The sequence below is a fragment of the Polistes fuscatus genome, unplaced genomic scaffold (genome assembly GCF_010416935.1).
Source record: "Polistes fuscatus isolate 324 unplaced genomic scaffold, CU_Pfus_HIC Scaffold2, whole genome shotgun sequence".
NCBI lineage: Eukaryota > Metazoa > Arthropoda > Insecta > Hymenoptera > Vespidae > Polistes > Polistes fuscatus.
Window position 1 is genome coordinate 6,835,399 of NW_025113096.1, and position 17,278 is coordinate 6,852,676.

The 17,278-nt window shown below is 33.4% G+C and overlaps 1 protein-coding gene and 1 long non-coding RNA gene across 3 annotated transcripts in view; both read right to left on the bottom strand.

Annotated features, from left to right (window-relative positions):
• Positions 1-6,653: 6,653 nt before the first annotated feature.
• Positions 6,654-7,143, bottom strand: LOC122516562. The gene is made up of 2 exons (XR_006303601.1): positions 6,905-7,143; positions 6,654-6,763 (listed from the first exon to the last, which is right to left on the bottom strand). It is a non-coding gene; the product is annotated as an uncharacterized LOC122516562 (long non-coding RNA).
• Positions 7,144-9,161: 2,018 nt separating this feature from the next.
• The window catches only part of LOC122516603 (MAP kinase-interacting serine/threonine-protein kinase 1-like), a 28,146-nt gene continuing 20,029 nt past the window's right edge, over positions 9,162-17,278 (bottom strand). For both annotated transcript variants that reach the window (XM_043634545.1, XM_043634546.1), the window contains exons 3-6: positions 14,361-14,495; positions 11,932-12,288; positions 11,261-11,831; positions 9,162-10,980 (exon numbers count right to left, since the gene is read on the bottom strand). In XM_043634545.1, coding sequence (XP_043490480.1) covers positions 10,521-10,980; positions 11,261-11,831; positions 11,932-12,288; positions 14,361-14,495 — 1,523 coding nt within the window. In that variant the 3' untranslated portion in view covers positions 9,162-10,520. The remainder of the gene's footprint in view (positions 10,981-11,260; positions 11,832-11,931; positions 12,289-14,360; positions 14,496-17,278) is intronic.

Below are 17,278 nucleotides of genomic sequence, written 5' to 3' on the forward strand. Positions count from 1 at the left end.
CGCAACGTTCGGAAGTTTTTGTAAACAACTTTCACCAAAAAACTTTAACAGAGGATAATTACTCAGATCAACGGTGGATTTCGAGGAGGAGGGATCGCAGAACTATACTCCGAGCTTTTAGACAACAGTAGACGCTTGCATCGATTAATTAAAAATTATTATAATGCACTAATGCACTCTTTTTATGTTATAGGAGAATTTTACCCTCGAAGTCGTCACTGCGCAGGAGCATTAAAATAATTACAAACAAAATGATAAAAATACGAAAATCATAACGTTTTAATCTTAAATTGTATTAAATAGGCTTATTATTCTTTTTATACACGAGCTCAACGTTCGGAAGGTCCTGTAAACAACTTTCACCAAAAGAACTTTAACAAGGATAATGACTCAGATCAACGGTGGATTTCGAGGAGGAGGGATCACAGAGCATATACTCCGATCTTTTAAGCAACAATAGATGCTTGCATCGATTAATTAACAATTATATAATGCACTAATGCACTCTCTTTATGTTACAGCAGAATTTTACCCTCGAAGTCCTCACTGCGCAGGAGCATTAAAATAATTACTTGAAATAGAAAAAATACGAAAATCATAACGTTTTAATCTTAAATTTTATTAAATAGGTTTATTATTCTTTTTATACACATGCTCAACGTTCGGAAGTTTTTGTAAACAACTTTCATCAAAAAAACTTTAACAGCGGATAATTACTCAGATCAACGGTGGATTTCGAGGAGGAGGGAGCTCCGAACATATACTCCGAACTTTTTAACAACAATAGACACTTCTATCGATTAATTAACAATTATTTAATATTTTAATGCACCCTCTTTATGTTTCAGATATTTTTAATAGATATCTACTGGTTTAAACATTACATATATATTAACGTACTTTCAATAGAATAATTTTAATATATTTTTATTTATGTTTCTTTAGATAACTTTTTAAATTTAACTTCGTTACTGAGCCAATACATAAACATAAAATTTACCGATTACTTATATTGTTTTTTAATCAATTTTTGGGTCTTCGGAAGCGGTTACCTCCTCGTGGTTAGACCCGGGCAATGGTATTTTACTTTCAGTGTAATGTTTAACATATTTTATATGCTATACATTCCATTGCAAGTGAAATCCAGCTAAAGACCGCTTACCATAATCATTATAATGATAATTAGTTTCTTTCATTTTCCCAATTAATATCATATTACAATTCATTTCATTGTTTTACCTTCATACTCCCTTCATATTATATCCCACATTAAAATACTCGATTTATTTTCTAGGAACACTAATCTTGTGCATTCTTTCAGACGTTTTTGACGTGCAGTGCGGTCGGTAAAGCACGTCTCGGTCGCGTTCGCGTTCGCGTTCGCGATAAAAAACTTTTTATAGTTTTTTATTTTCGTTACCGTCCACCCATCGTCATCCTAAGGGTAGGAGACCCATCGGGCATTCATCACTGAAGATTAAAAGTAAGTATAATTTTTCTATGAAACATTTTCTATGATAAATTTTCAATAGTTTTCGATTACGACGAAGATATTAATCGTTCTTTTTCATTTTCTGTTTCAGAACATCATTGCAATCGAGCGCGTAGGCAATGAGGTACTCGAGTGTTTGCATCGTTAAACAAAAATCGGAAATTTTTCGGGTAAAGAAACTCCGAAAGTTTCTTTTATTCGGTTTATACGTGTGCCATCGTCATCCTAAGGGTAGGAGACCCATCGGGCATTCATCACTGAAGATAAAAGGTAAATTAATTTTTCTATTAAATATTTCTTAATAATTACTTATAATTTTTAAACGATAACAATGATTCTAATCGTTTTTTCTTTTCTCTCTTTTCAGAAGGCTAAGTGTTAGTGTTAGTGTTTGAACTGCGTGCAATGCAGTTGTAAAATTAGAATCAGTGTCGTGGTCGCGATAAGAAACACGTAAGTTTCTGATTTTCGTTGGAACCGTCTACGGCATCGTCATCTTAAGGGTAGGAGACCCATCGGGCATTCATCAATCAAGATAGAAGGTAAATTCATTTTTCTATTAAACATTTCTTTAATAATTACTTGTAATTTTTAAATGGTAACAATGATACTAATAGTTTTCTTATTTTCTCTTTTCAGAAAGGTAAGCAAGTGTTGGTGCTTGATTTTTGAACTGCGCGCAATGCAGTTGTAAAAATAGAGTCAGTGTTTGTGCGAATAATTAAAAATACAATTTTTATCGCGAAGTAGAGTCAGTGTTTGTGCGAATAATTAAAATACAATTTTTATCGCGAAGTAGAGTCAGTGTTTGTGCGAATAATTAAAATACAATTTTTATCGCGAAGTAGAGTCATGTTTGTTCGAATAATTAAAATACAATTTTTATCGCGAAGTAGAGTCAGTGCATTCGGTCATCGTCACCCTAAGGGTAGGAGACCCATCGTGCATTCATCAATGAAGATTAGAAGTAAGTATATTTTTCTATGAAACATTTTCTATGATAAATTTTAATAGTTTTTGATTACGACGACGATATTAATCGTTCTTTTCATTTTCTGTTTCAGAACATCATTGCAATTCGTGCGCGAAGCAATGTACGGGAGTGTTTGATCGTTTTAATATAATTAAAATCACGGATTAGAAGCACGTTCGCTCGTTAATAAAAATTCGGTCGCGTTTCGCGTTCGTGTTCGCGTTCGCGTTATTTTTGAGATTTATATATTAAATTAACTGCGAGCAATGCAGTTAATTGCATTAGAGTTTGTTCGTATAAAATTATAGTTTTTTAATTTTAAAACAGTCGTACAGACTGTTCGCGAAGTAGAGTCAGTGAAGTGCATCAGTGAAGTGACCGCGTATCGGGAGTGAAATTTTTGTGTTTGCATTGACTGCGTGCAATGCAGTCTTTGAATTAGATTGTAGAATCAGTGTTTGTACGAATAATTAAAGTAACATTTTAATCGCGAAGTAGAGTCAGTGACCGGGCGTAAATTAAATTCAAATCGTATCGCGTATGTAGATTCAGTGTTGTTCGCCGTTAAGAAAAATTTCGGTTTCGCGATAAGAAACTTTTTATAGTTTCTTATATTCGTTTACCGCGATATTAGAGTCACGGGAGTGCGGGAAAAGTGCATCGAGGAATTCTCCCATGGTCTGATGGACGAGGGATGCAGCTGGACCATTTGCTACGAAGTAGGAGTGTTTTGGAGCCACCGCAGAACTTCTAATGCTAATTGTTCATATTGCATACATGCGTCATTTTATTTTAAAATGCCACATATATGTAATATAACATTTAGCAGGTCGTGAGTAAAATTTAAAGTCCCTCCGGTGCTCAATCATGCCGAGGATGAAAGGTCCCAATCGGCACGAGTTACTGGTTGTAATTATTCCAAAAAATTATTGACGAGCACATGAGTGATTTCAAAAAAGGATTAGTCCTTTTTTGAAATTGCTCATGAAAACTGTATATTTTATTGTATGTTATATTATTAGTTCAGGATAGGTCTTCTTGTCTCATCGGTTAAATTCATTTAATTAACAGTGCAATTAATTAATGCACTTTTCTTTTTTATTACGTGTTTCGTTCGCGTTTAGTAGTGGTGAAATCGAGTATTAATTTACTCGATTTCGTCCAATAAAGCATGTAATAAATGTCTTACATGCATTGCTTCGTACTTAGTTTATTTAATCGCGATTTTATTTTTCGATATAATAAAAAATGAGCAAGAAGACAAACCCATTCGCGACGGATAGACTCTGGCTGTTATATGGTGGCTCAAAGCCCAGTTCTTTCATTAGAACAGCCATTTAACGAAAGAGTCGTCCGAGATTTTTTTATTTTTTTAAATTCTTAAAATCTTTTTAAAAGTCATTATAAATGACTTGTAGAGTCATAGCCCGCTTAGATTAATGAGAGAACATTTTTATATAATAATCAAATCTTAGATTAGGATTTTCAGCAACTAATATACTAATCCCCGTTTCTCCCCCCTATACTTTCTGCGTTCTCATTTATGCGTGTGCCCAGGTGTTACACGTATGGGTGAGAAACGGTTAGTATGGGTTTAGTTTTAAGTTTTTCCCCCCCATTTGGCGTCTGTCATTGTGCTAGTGATTGCACGGTGTACATTGCACATGTGTGTGCGGTTAGGAATGTGCATTGTACATCGTTTCGCGATACGTAATACCGCGCTTATTATTTTTTAAAGTTATTGAATAAAATAACTTGTAGAGTCACGCGTACGATACGAAATTTTTTTTTTAACAATCGTTTTGCATAGTAGAGTTACCGCATTTATTTGTGGAAACTATGATATACTCGTATATAACTAGTATGCAATATATACTAGTTTATACTTGTATTTTTGCATTAGTCATTTATGCAATAATCACTAGCCTTGACAGACGATTACAGCAATTGGTACGTACTCCCATAAATTTAGAAAACGCGTTTGAACTAGGGTGTCGGAGGTGCCCCGGGGCATGCTCTCTAGTTTAGGCTTTTGCACCCTGGTGGTATGTGTGAGAACCGTGGAGTGTGTGGGTGGGTATGCATGTGTATTTTTTGAGCGAATGTGAAACTTTAATTATAAGTAGGTAGGACCCCGGAATGGCACGTGGCATACTTGCACTTTTCAGTGCGAGTCCCCACCTCCGGGTTTTATACGGAATTGTCACAAAATTATTTTTTTTATTCTATCTTGCTTGACTTGTAAATCTTTTTTGTGACAATTCTGTAATATGCATTATGTATCATGATTCAAAGGGATTTGCAACCATTTAAGAAATTCATTTCTATTTCGATTCTATCTCGAACGAGATAGAGTCGAAATCAAATCCGCAAAACCTTTGATGAATTGATACTTAGTTTTAAGTATTATAACTAGCACTTCGCACTATCGCGATTTAATCTTTGAAATGTTTATATAATTTAATATAAAGAATAATTAAATAAAAATATTGCAAAGAAATGCATTGCATTTTTAGTATTATTTTTATTTCAATTCGATTATATTACTCGATAGTAAAAGTGCGAAGTGTTATTAGGTCATCGATTAGCATAATTAACTGCTCGGACATTCGATTAAATGTGCTCGTGTAATATGTGCACAGTCGATGAACTTTTAAGTTCGTTGATTGTCCACGAGCTAGGATAGCTAACGGGAAACGCGAATGCATTTTGTAATAATTAATAAATAGAGTCACCCCCTAAACGAACATCGGAATTATTTGCATAAGATGTATGATGAAAGAAAATAAATGGAATTATTTCATATATATATTGTAATGTGAAATGTATTTCATTTATATTAGTGTAATAAGCAGTTGAGAATAATTGGGTGAAAATGTCTTGAAGTCGTTTCTAAATTGTACGACCATAATTTGGCATATTATAACGGTTTGGTATTAGAATAGAATCGATACTTTACATGGTTAATAATATTCCTTTCGGCGATGAGATATCTCTCGACCAAAAGGTAATCATTATTTTCTATGTAAAAAGCTCAGGATGTTTTACTAATCACATTTTTCTTTTTCAGGGTTGTGTTAGGGTCGGTTAGGTTTTTTTATTATATAGAATCAGGGACGATTCTAATTCTATATCATTAATCGTTGTAATATGCCAAATTATGCGAATACTTTTTGGAACGATTGACGTTTTTGGTCAAAGATTCTTTTCGTGCTCGCACGTAGGGAATGTCCGACAGTAGGCTTGAAGAAAGAAGAGGCTTAAAGCCGAAGAGGCCCCCACTTAATTGTGGCTCAAGAGGGCAACTACAGACTTAATGAGTTATTTTCAAGTTCGACAGAATGGTTGAATTTTTTGAAAATAGCTCGTTGGTCATTTGATATTTTTATTGTTTTATTTTTTTGTTTTGCTCGTCAATAATTTATAATGGTTATTAAGAATGGTAATAATTAAAATAGTTTTCTTTTTGTTACAGGTGACCATCGTTGGATTTGCCATGCCACCCACCAAAGACCAAACATAATTTTTCCTTAAAATAAATCGAGTATTAAGAAAATTTGATTTTATAAATGATATTTCATTTAAAAGATAGAAAATACTTTAAAATCATGATAGAGTACAATACCATTCCCGAATTCCCGCCCCCATATCATATTATTTTTTATTTTTCTATTACACACAATTTCCCCACTTTTCATTCTTCATTTCATTCGTAGAAACTAATTATCTTATAATGTTTTTTAATGTCTCTTTTATTGTTTTAGGTATTAAGATTTATTCAATTATTATATTATATATTTAATTAATTTTCGTTTTATTTTGTTTCAGGATATAATTAATTCCAATGCATTTGTAAGTATTGGATTTTGATCTAGAAAAGGAATATGCTTTCGATGCATTCATTGGTTCTTCGCAAATCTATACTAATTTTTCTGTTTTCTGTTTCAGGTTCATTTTCAGTATTTTTTTCAATTGGTAGCGGGTAGATTCTTTCTTTGCGAAGAAAGGTCTACTTCAGGGATGCGACCCTGCCCACGCGAGCCTTGATTCTATCTTACTCCCAAGGATAGAATCATGTCTTTACCTAAAATCCCACCCACTCCAAACGATCCTATTTTTAATATTTTGTTAGTAGGATGAATTATGTGAAAGGGGGACCAGAAATCGACAGAATTATGGTAAACGATAGTATTTTAATATGTTTATTACTTTAATATTGCATCGCTATCTCTCGTGAGAAAAATCATTGCTATGCACTTTCGTGTTTTCATAGATACCATGGATCAGTGCAAATTATACTGTAATTAATACTATATTTTAGACGGATTGGAAATTATTAAATATAAAATATTCGTAACTTATATAATCCCCGTATATGCATATATTGAAAATCAAATGTATAATTAAGTGTATAGTTTTAATCGATTTATTCTTCTTACCTTAGCATCGCAGGCGTGTAATAATTATTTTTAATGTATTTTTAATGTATTTTTAATGTATTTTATTTGTTCATAGGTTCGATATTTTCTCGATTCTTTTCATGTTTCACTCCTCGTTTATCATATTTAGTATTCCAACTTTTCTCTTGATTCTCGATAGTAATTGTAAGGATTTTCCGAATAAAACTCTTAGGATGGGGCCTAAGAGTGGGGCTCATTAAAAAACGTTCTCGGGACTTTCATTTTCTATTGTTTCAATTTAATTCGGATGGGGACATCTTCAGGATGCACATCCCTCGTGGGTCTTCGGAAGCGGTTACCTCCTCGTGGTTAGACCTGGGCAATGGTATTTTACTTTCAGTATAATGTTTAACATATTTTATATGTTATGCATTCCATTGCAAGTAAAATCTAGCCAAAGACCGCTTACTTTAAACATTATAATTGTAATTAGTTTCTTTTAAATCCCTAATTAATATCATATCCTTTTTTCTTTTTCCTTGGTTCCTTTTATCCATTTCAAATACAGAAGCTAATTACATTATAATTAATAGTTTCATAATTATTTATTTTCTCGATAAATTTTATATAGAATATTAAATTGAAAATGTATTAATGAATGTATTTATCAATATATTTAATATATCTATATATACTGTGAAAGGCATTTAAATGCCACAATCCAAAATCAAAATTTTAACGTTTTTCTAATTTCCAATAGGAATCCATATGTTTCTGTAGTTTAAATCGTTTTACTCGTTATTTTGTAAGTATTAAACAAGAACGTATACACCTAATAGAAAAATAGATTGGATAATAATAATTATTAATTGGATAATTATAATTAATAATAAAACGGTTTTTCAATTTATTTAATAAATAAATTATGTGTATTTTTCTGTTTGTTGTGATAAGGTTTATAGTGCATATTGTCTTTATTTTTTTCGTTATTTTTTAAATATTAACAATATACGTGTACCTTAAATATAGTAAAATAGAATAAATTTTTTATTTATTTAATAAATAAATTATCATATCAAGCTTGACTAGAGTGGTCATGAAGAAAGGCGAGTTACGTACGTGTGACGGGGGGCAAGCTTGTGTGCGTGAAATACATTTCTATATGGTAATTGGAAATTTCTGATTGGTCACTTATCTTCTGCAATAATTATCAGCCAATCAGGGCTCTTTGCTGATCATTCCTCTTTCTTTTCGCGGCGTCGGTGCTGGAGATCGGACGGATGCTACGTCGTCCCGTTAATCTCAGGTAATTAAAAAGTATTTTCGACAGTCGGTAAGATACCATCAAATCATCTCGATCGGTAAGCAACTCAACCTCCTGATACCTCTTGTATCGTCGTGCGCTCCTGTTATAAATCTTTCATTTTTGCGACGGGGATTACTTACTTATGACACAGGTACAAATTTTTGTTAAGTTTTTCTCTTTTTTTATTTATTTATTTATTTATTTTATTGCATTTTTTATTTTTTTTCATGTTTTTTTTCTTTTAATTACTGAAAGTGAATTTGTCTCTTACAAACTAAGATTGTTTTTTTTCTTCTACAATTATACTTAAAACACCTATAAAAATGGCATTCGTTCGATCTTCCTTCCCGCCTTGTATTTTTTGTTACCTTTTTTATTTTTTATTTTTTAAGCTTTGTTATCCCTCTCCCTCTCTCTCTCACACACACTCTCGCTCTCGCTCTCGCTCTCGCTCTCGCTCTCGCTCTCACTTTCTCTCTCACTCTCTCACTCTCCAACTCTTTTCTTGGACCTTTTTTTTAAATTTTCTTACAAACTTCTGATCTAGCGCCCTTTTAGTAATCGTTAAACGAGAGCAAACCATAAGACAATAATAATTTACAAGGATGCGCACCGGTGTATATATATATATATATATATATATATATATATATATATATATATATTTTTTTTTTATGTACTATTTTTGCTTCATATAAACGAGGCAAAACCTTCTTTTCCGTTCTTTAAATCGTGTTCAAATTCAGCAGTCATTATTATAATGGAAGAAAACCTTCATAATCTTTTCTTTTATTGCCCTCTCCTTTATGTTTATGTGTATATGTAGATACAATTTATATTTTTATTTTATTTTATTATCGATCAATTCGATCAAAAAATAAAGAACTGAAAAGATTCGGATTTTGTAAAATTCGAATGAAACAGCATTAAAGAGTACGATGTCTCGTTTCCTTTTTGTTGATGACTATGATAATAATAAAAGTTTCAACGTTAGTTTCGCAGGCATTTCTTTTTTCTTTTCTTTGTATCATATACAAATTCCTATACAAATACATGAACATATGCATTCTTACGTATTATCATTATTATTATAATGATTAGTAAAAAAGGCCAGAAGACATTGTCTTACACAGATCCGATAAGAAGTTTTACACAAACTACTACGAGAAACTGTTATTTAATCGGTCACATCATCACAAGTACGAATGATGTTGGTTGTTTATCGTTGATGGTTCACATTAAAGTAGTTCCCTTAAAAGAGAATAATGTGAATTGAAATAAATAAAAATAAATTTTAAAAATCTTTTCTTGTTATATATGTATATGATTTTTTTTACTTGTTGCATGCTACGAGTGATAGTGTTATATTTCCTTTTTTTTCTTTTTCGTTTTTTCTCCTTTAATGTTATATACAAGCATGCATCATATACAATACTTAGAGATAAACCTTCCAACTCGTAGTATAATTATCAATTTCTTATTTATTTATTTATTCATTTATTTTTTTTTTTTTTTTTCTAATAAAGATCGATGATTTGGGACATAATATTTTACAAAAGTTTACAACTTGGATGATTGAATGAATAATGGTGATTTGTAACAAAGTAAAATACACGAGTTGGAATGTATCCAACGTAGAAATCTTATTTTTTGTAAAAGACTATTATCGTCTTGATGTTAGAAAAAAAGGTCAACCTTTTCATTTTCATTGATGTATTTTCGTCTATGACATCGCAAAAAATCTTTGTCTCTTACATAAAATAAGATACTACTATACCGCCTACATGAAGATAGAATTATCGCGCGTAGAGAGAGACGTTGACAGCTTAAATTAAAGAAAAAATATTCTTATTAAGAGGGGCAAAGAAAATAAAAATATAAATTACAAGGTAATAAGAAGAAATAAGGGCAACAATGAATTGAATTGTCGTGTTTCGTATTCGCTTAAATACAGAAAAACTATAATATGAAATATTTGTATTAATCGTAGATTCCTTTAGATCGCCGTCATTGTCCTGTTGTATAATAGCGCGTAGTATAATTATTATTAATATTAATATTAATATATATAATTTTTTTTTCCGTTTTGTTTTGTTCTTTTTAATCATATTTTGTTTTTGTTTTTTTTTCTTTGTTTATACAAGCCAATTTCATTCTAAATCGAATGAAGGAATTATTTATATACACTAATAAATCGTAACTCTTTTTAAGCCGTTTGTTAAAAGTATATTACACCTTTGCGATTCCAGAAAGGGAAAGTAGTAGCAAAGACGAATTATACTCTAAGAAGGAGAGATCGTTATTATTTATTTCTTTCTTCCTTACTCTTCTTATTAAAATCGTGAAATTTCAGCCACTTGGAGACGCGATAACAGGATTGTTATTTTGACATTCGATCAAACTCGAACGTGCTTTGATACGACGTTGCATTAATTTACTCTCGCTAGGCGGTGAGAGACCAAAAATTTGAAACGAATCTTTACCTATTATTCGATCCTTACCGATTATTTTAGATTCGTTTAAATCGATGCTGGAATTAATTGAGCCAGATTTTTGACGCGAACTATTGTCGAATTCGCTGGAAGAATGTGTTGCGTGTTTGTTGCTGCTGTTCTCCGACAATTCACTGTTGGAGTCGGACATGTGACCGTAAGGATGATTGTCATCATCCGTTGATGACGTAGACAGTCTTGGCTCCCTGTTCTCCGCCAACTCTTCCAAGTTAATGGAAAAGTGTTGAAGTACCACGCGATTCACAGCCATTGCCGACTCAGCAAATGCTGAGAGCTCTCGAGCAGAATTATTTCTTCTGTAATTAGATAATTGTACGCGTGTTAAAACTAATTTATTATTAATTTGACTTAATAAGTTCTGTGTGTCGCATATGAATCAAATTTTCATCTCATATATATATATATATATATATATATATATGAAAAACAGAAAAATTATTTGTCGTTATTTGTAATGTCAAAAAATCAACTTAATAGGGAATGTGTGTTAAAAGGAAAATAATGCACTTGATTTTTCTTCTATAACATGATTCATTCATTGAGCAGTGTAGATATATTGAGAGGATAATACGTTACCTAATGATATGAGGCGTGATAAGAGATTGTTCGCTATTATCAACCGACGATGGTCCAGGATTAATCCAGGGATGTTTAAGAATGCATTCTGCGCTGAGCCTTTGGTGAGCCTCCTTTACTAGCAAGCCTCTAATTAAATCCTTGGCATCCTCAGATATATGTCTCCATTCTTTGTCAGGAAATTCATACCTCCCTTCTTGAATACTGGTAAATAATAACTCCTGACACGCTTGACAATTTTCTCCTCTCTGCCAGCCGCAATCTGTACCACAGTTACCATAGAATGGTGGATAGCCGCATAATAAAATATACATTATCACCCCAAGACTCCATAAGTCGCAACGTTTATCGTAATAATTGGTTTCGCCGATAAAAGCCTCGACTACTTCCGGAGCCATGAATTCTGCGCTTCCAACCGGTGTCAATAATTGTGGCGTTGCTACGGGACTGGAGAGCGAATTGTTGAACTTTATACCAGAACCCAAGTCAAAATCGCATACTTTAATCGGTATTAATTTGTCCGGATAGACGCACAAAATGTTTTCGGGTTTTAGATCCCTATGCGCAATTCCTGAATATAAACACAAAAACAAAATATATTTATATATTTGTATAGATAAACAAAGCGATTGTTCATCAATTGATTGTTCATACAAATTTCAAGATCTTACCTTTTTTGTGAAGGAAATTTAATGCACTGGCAATCTCTCTGACGATTTGACTTGCTTCTCTCTCGCTGAAATGCACCCTTTCTTGAATCCTATTCAACAGTTGACCACCATTGATTTTTTCAAAAACGAGATAGAACTTTTCTTCATCTTCGAAAAACTCGATTAACTGTATAATATTAGGATGCCCCTGGCAATGGTGGAATGTCTCGACTTCCTTGAAAACTCTAGCACGCGCATGTCCAGGAATCTTATCGATGATCTTTACGGCGTATTCCAAATCTGTATACAGAGACGTACACGATTGTACCGAGGCATAGGCTCCTTCTCCAAGAACTTCTCCTGTCAATTTGTACAGATCTGAAACACGATCAAATAGAAATTATTAATCAAATAAACTAATTATAGAAAGAGCAAACGAATACAACACACAAGACATCTCTTTTTCATTCTAATGAAATGAAACAATTTCTTGTCCTTATTCACCTACCTACCGAACAATTACTCAAGAGATCATTCCAACTCCGATCTATACCATCATTGTCTTAACCATTTTAGCGAACATCTCTCTTTCTTTCTTTCTACCAATTGGTATCAGCACGTGTGGTGCATATCTCTAATCAAAACACCATAAATCCATTGAAGTTTTGCATTGCAGCTGTGTTACCCTCGCATGTCTAAGGTGAATCGCATTAAATACGATTAATTATTAGCATCGATTCATTAGAATTTGAGAAAATGTGGTGTTGTCGTGGTGGTGGTGTACGCGAGGAGAAGAGTCGATATATAGTAGAATATGATGAATCGGTGTGTGTCTTGCGTGTAGGAGAAGCCAATGTCAAGGTCAAAAGGGGTTGATTCGCGAACAACGTACCATCATGGCAACGTTGCACGATCGTATACGCGTATATACCATTCGTCTTTTCCCTTCTCTAACGAGCTATCGGCCTACCATTCTGTTTCCCGTAACCCCTCATCGTTCATCCCCACCAATGTTCTCCAACTAAACCCGACAAAGCCTTCTCCCCATCAACCCTTTTCCTCGTGACAACTGGTACGCCGTTGTCGTATTTCTCTCTCTCTCTCTCTCTCTCTCTCTCTCTCTCTCTCTCTGTTACTCTTGAAAGGCAGCCACTCCTGTTGGTACAACACGGCAGATTACACGAGAGCATCCGGCAACACCGTAGGCACCTAGCAACCAGAAGCCGATAATGTGCTTTCACGTTCTACGTAGATCGTCAAAACCAGTTACATACTTAAAATCCTTCCTCCCCTCCTTCAACAAGTAAAACGAATAATAACATATACACGTATGCGAACGCATATGCATCGATCGATGATCTTGAAATAAGACAAGCTAAACGCAACGCGAGATCAAAAACGATCGGAAACTATACAAAAATATGAACAAATGTTACTAACGTTAAACGCGTATAATGCTATTTATATATTTTTCTTTTCTCAGCGTTTTTATTTCTATATGTATATTTGTGAGAGTGACCTAAAGGGTTACGAATGCTTCTTCTCTCCACGCGATGGAAAGTTTTAGCTTATGGGATCGCAAATCGATCGGAGATGACGCAACATGACCTAGCTCAGCAAGGTAGCAAACTCGGTTAGTATTCGTTCTCTTTCTCTCTCTCTCTCTCTCGTCGAAAACTTAAGTCTTCCAGCAAAATATAATTTGATTAGAAAGTTACTTGGATTTGTTTAAATATATTTTCTTCTCAGTCGAACTTATTTTTATTTTTCAACAAAGTACTGAAATGTTTCAAATAAAATGGGCTCAAAACTTTTTAACCCATCCTTAAATCGGCACAAATTTTCTGGACAACTCAACGATAGATAATAATTATTATCATATGTTAGAAATACAATGTAAGAGTTAAAAAAACAAGTACTTGCAATTAATTTTCAATCTAATCTAATCAATAGTTACCAAGTGTAACATCGATTTAATCTTCATATTGCACAACTATATGTTTCTAATTTATTTGATTATATTATACTTATGTTAGATATATTTATTTATTGTTTTTCATTTTATAACTATTTGTAATTTTACAAATCTTCTTTTTTTTCTGTTCCCATAATAGACGAATGTTCGAAATTATTTACAAACAAGAGAACAGGGAGATCTAAGTGTACATGTAAATAAGTATATACTTGTGTGCGCGCGTAAATCGATTAGCAGTAGCAACCGATCGATTATCGAGTTAGAAGCTCGTGTAAGTTTCTCGAACATTCCGAACTTGAGAAAGGTCATAGAATGGAAAGAAAGAAAGTAAGAGAAAACAGCTAAGTCATCGAAATATAATAGTTATATTTGATGATAATAAATATATGATAAAAGATATCTCTTTTGCATTAGACATACCATTATAACAAAATCGGAACGTTGTGTTTTTGGCTATATTTTTGGTTGCATTTACCTTGAAAACAAGTAGAAACAAAGGAAGATCCAGAGCGTTTCTTCCTGCGTCTTTTGCGTCTTGCCTCTTCCTGACGCGCTTGCACAGCACTCATCGATTCTCCCGTCGTAACGACGTCTCTGCAAGTTCCATCGCCTAAAACAATAATAAATAAACAAAATATAAAAGGATTTTTAAACAAATATAAAAAGATTTAATTGATTTTTCATTTTGCCAAAAAGCAATTTGCAACGAGAGCAAGATCTTCAAACTTTTACAATAGATCGTCTTTAAAAGGCGCGACAAATGGCCGCCATAGTTTTGTCGTTGGACCAAGTTAGAGCTTCCGTCTAGTGAGAATATGAGATGATCCCATGGAAGATCTTTATAGAAGAAAACGTTATTGCAAGTACGAGTAATGTCGCGTTTATTTATCGCGGCGATAATATCCAAGTTGAAGTACATCCTTTATCTCTATCAAGCGAACTTACTTAGTCGTGCACGTGATACTCTAGAATTCACGTTTCCTTATCGCAATCGCTCTCGGGAATTCTTCTCTTCGTCACGAGATTACAAAGTTTCATCATAATATACATTTAATGTATGCACATATTGCACCGCACATATACATAAATATATATTCGCGTATTCTACTTTCCTTTAACTCACTGTTTTAAATAATCGTATATCCGATAAACTCCAAAACTTGTATTTTCTTTGCAAAAAGGAAGAGAGAAAAGATCGAGGAAAAAAGTATAAAACTAGTACTCGTTCATCAAAGAAAATAAAGTCAAAGAAAATAAGGAGAAAAAGAAGGGGAAGAAAAGGTTGGTTACGGGGACCCATCAAAAGTTTCGTCAGTCAGAACGAGGGATGCTACAATTTCCAATACCAGTTACGCAGTAGCTGCTACAAGTGACGAGGGGAGAATGAAAATGTAAATAATTTCCCCCACCCTTTTCGAAACTTCCCGAATGTTTTTCTCCCTCCAGCCCTCTTTCGAGAGAGAAATAGAATTCGTTGCTCTCGACGAAATATCTGTTGAATTTAATTCGGCTCGAAACTTGATCGTTCCGCTCCTATGTAAAAATAACAAAAAATAAAGTAGATCTCTCTCTTTTTCGAGTTCTCTTTTCAATCAAAAATAATTACAGACATATTTCGAGAGCATCGTGACTCTTCCAGGTCCATTTGAAACTTAAGTTAGACCGAAGCAATTTATTACTACTGATACATTCATTATGTTTTACATTTATATATAAATCCTTAGAAAACATTTTCTTACAATTAGTTCAGAAGGTAAGGAAAAAAGCTAATCATATTTTGCGTGCACCGAAATAATCCATACGTACTCTTTAACTTTTTCGTTATACTCTATACCACGAGTCTGTTCGCACACGAGAATGCATTAACCTTGAACACCAATCACTCGTTTATTCCGTATGCTATGAAAGGAACATCATTAACACGTCATTTTTGCGAGAAAAGAAAGACAATTTACCGATAAATAACACTCATTTTTTCGAAATGCAAGTGTTTAAGCAAGTGTCTGAAAGAGCTAAGAAACGCGAAATTCAGAACCTTTGGTACATAATATAATACAGTTACATAAACGAATAAATAAATAAATACTATAATCTTGTTAATTTTGTGCAGGTGTCTGGAAAAAGAGCTACGAAGATACGTAAAGTTGAGAGCCTCTAATAAGCAGAAATGACTAAAGGAGACTAAAGGAAATCGATTAAGTTCATGAAAGGAGAAAGGAAACTTCTACGTAAGATATTTTGAACATTTAATTGATATATTTGATTTCCTGTTGGTACAATAATAATTTCGGTTGATAGAAAATGTATTTTTGTACGTTATTCGTGAGCGTTGTCGTAGTCGTTGTCATCGTCGTCGTCGTCGTCGTCGTCATCGTCGTCGTCGTCGTCGTCGTGCAACGACCGGAGCCAGAGTTCAATGACTGGCACAGAAAGGAACGCTGCCATCACTCTTTCTCTCTTGTTCGGTTCTCTCGTGAGATATGATACACCTAACACTGTGTTAGCCTTCTATCCTAATTGTAATAATACATTCTCTCCCTCTATGGAACTCTAATTATTACCATCCAACAAAATGAGATATAATTGATCACTTTTATATTGAATTGAGTCATCCTTTACTATGTTATATAAAAAGAAGGAAAGAAAAAATGTGGTTACAAGTTGAGTATCACTGATGCAGGATAACGGCGAGCTCGCGCTCGGCTTCCTCGGGTTTAAATCGCCCTAACGTCCACCACCCCTAAGGGAATTACGTAATCGGGTAGAGCGATCACTATACGTTCGACGATAATACGAATACGATAATATCAAAGTAATTTGGGTGGAAGGTATGGTGATGTTCCATTACTACTGCTCACTCGACCAACATTTCAACTAACTATCCAAATAGAAACGTTATGCTTTTCGAAATATAAAATCTATTAAAAATCTGATTTTTTTTTAATGTTCGAGTAATATTCATGAAATGATGGTACACGGAATTATGGCGAGAGAGAGAAAGAGAGAGAGAGAAAGCTATACCGGAACCGAAACACATCGATTTTATTAAATTCGTCCTTTCTTCGGTTTCCTTTGTTCGCTTTCAAATAATATTCCGCGATCGAACCATGACTCACACTCGTTATCCTTTGAAAACCTTACATGTGGATGATAGTAATCGTAATAATGACACAAGATTCATTCATTGTTCGGGATCCTTACGAAATATATTTATTGTTAACGAAAAGTTTGACTGAAAATTTTCCAAAATATTTCTTGGCGGCAAAATAAAAAATCCTTCGAACGAGAAAACAAATAAATTTACGTTAATAATTAATACTCGTATTGACTTCGGTAAATCTCAAAACTAATTGTAGTAAGATGTATAATAATGATCGATGTTACCGTTGACCC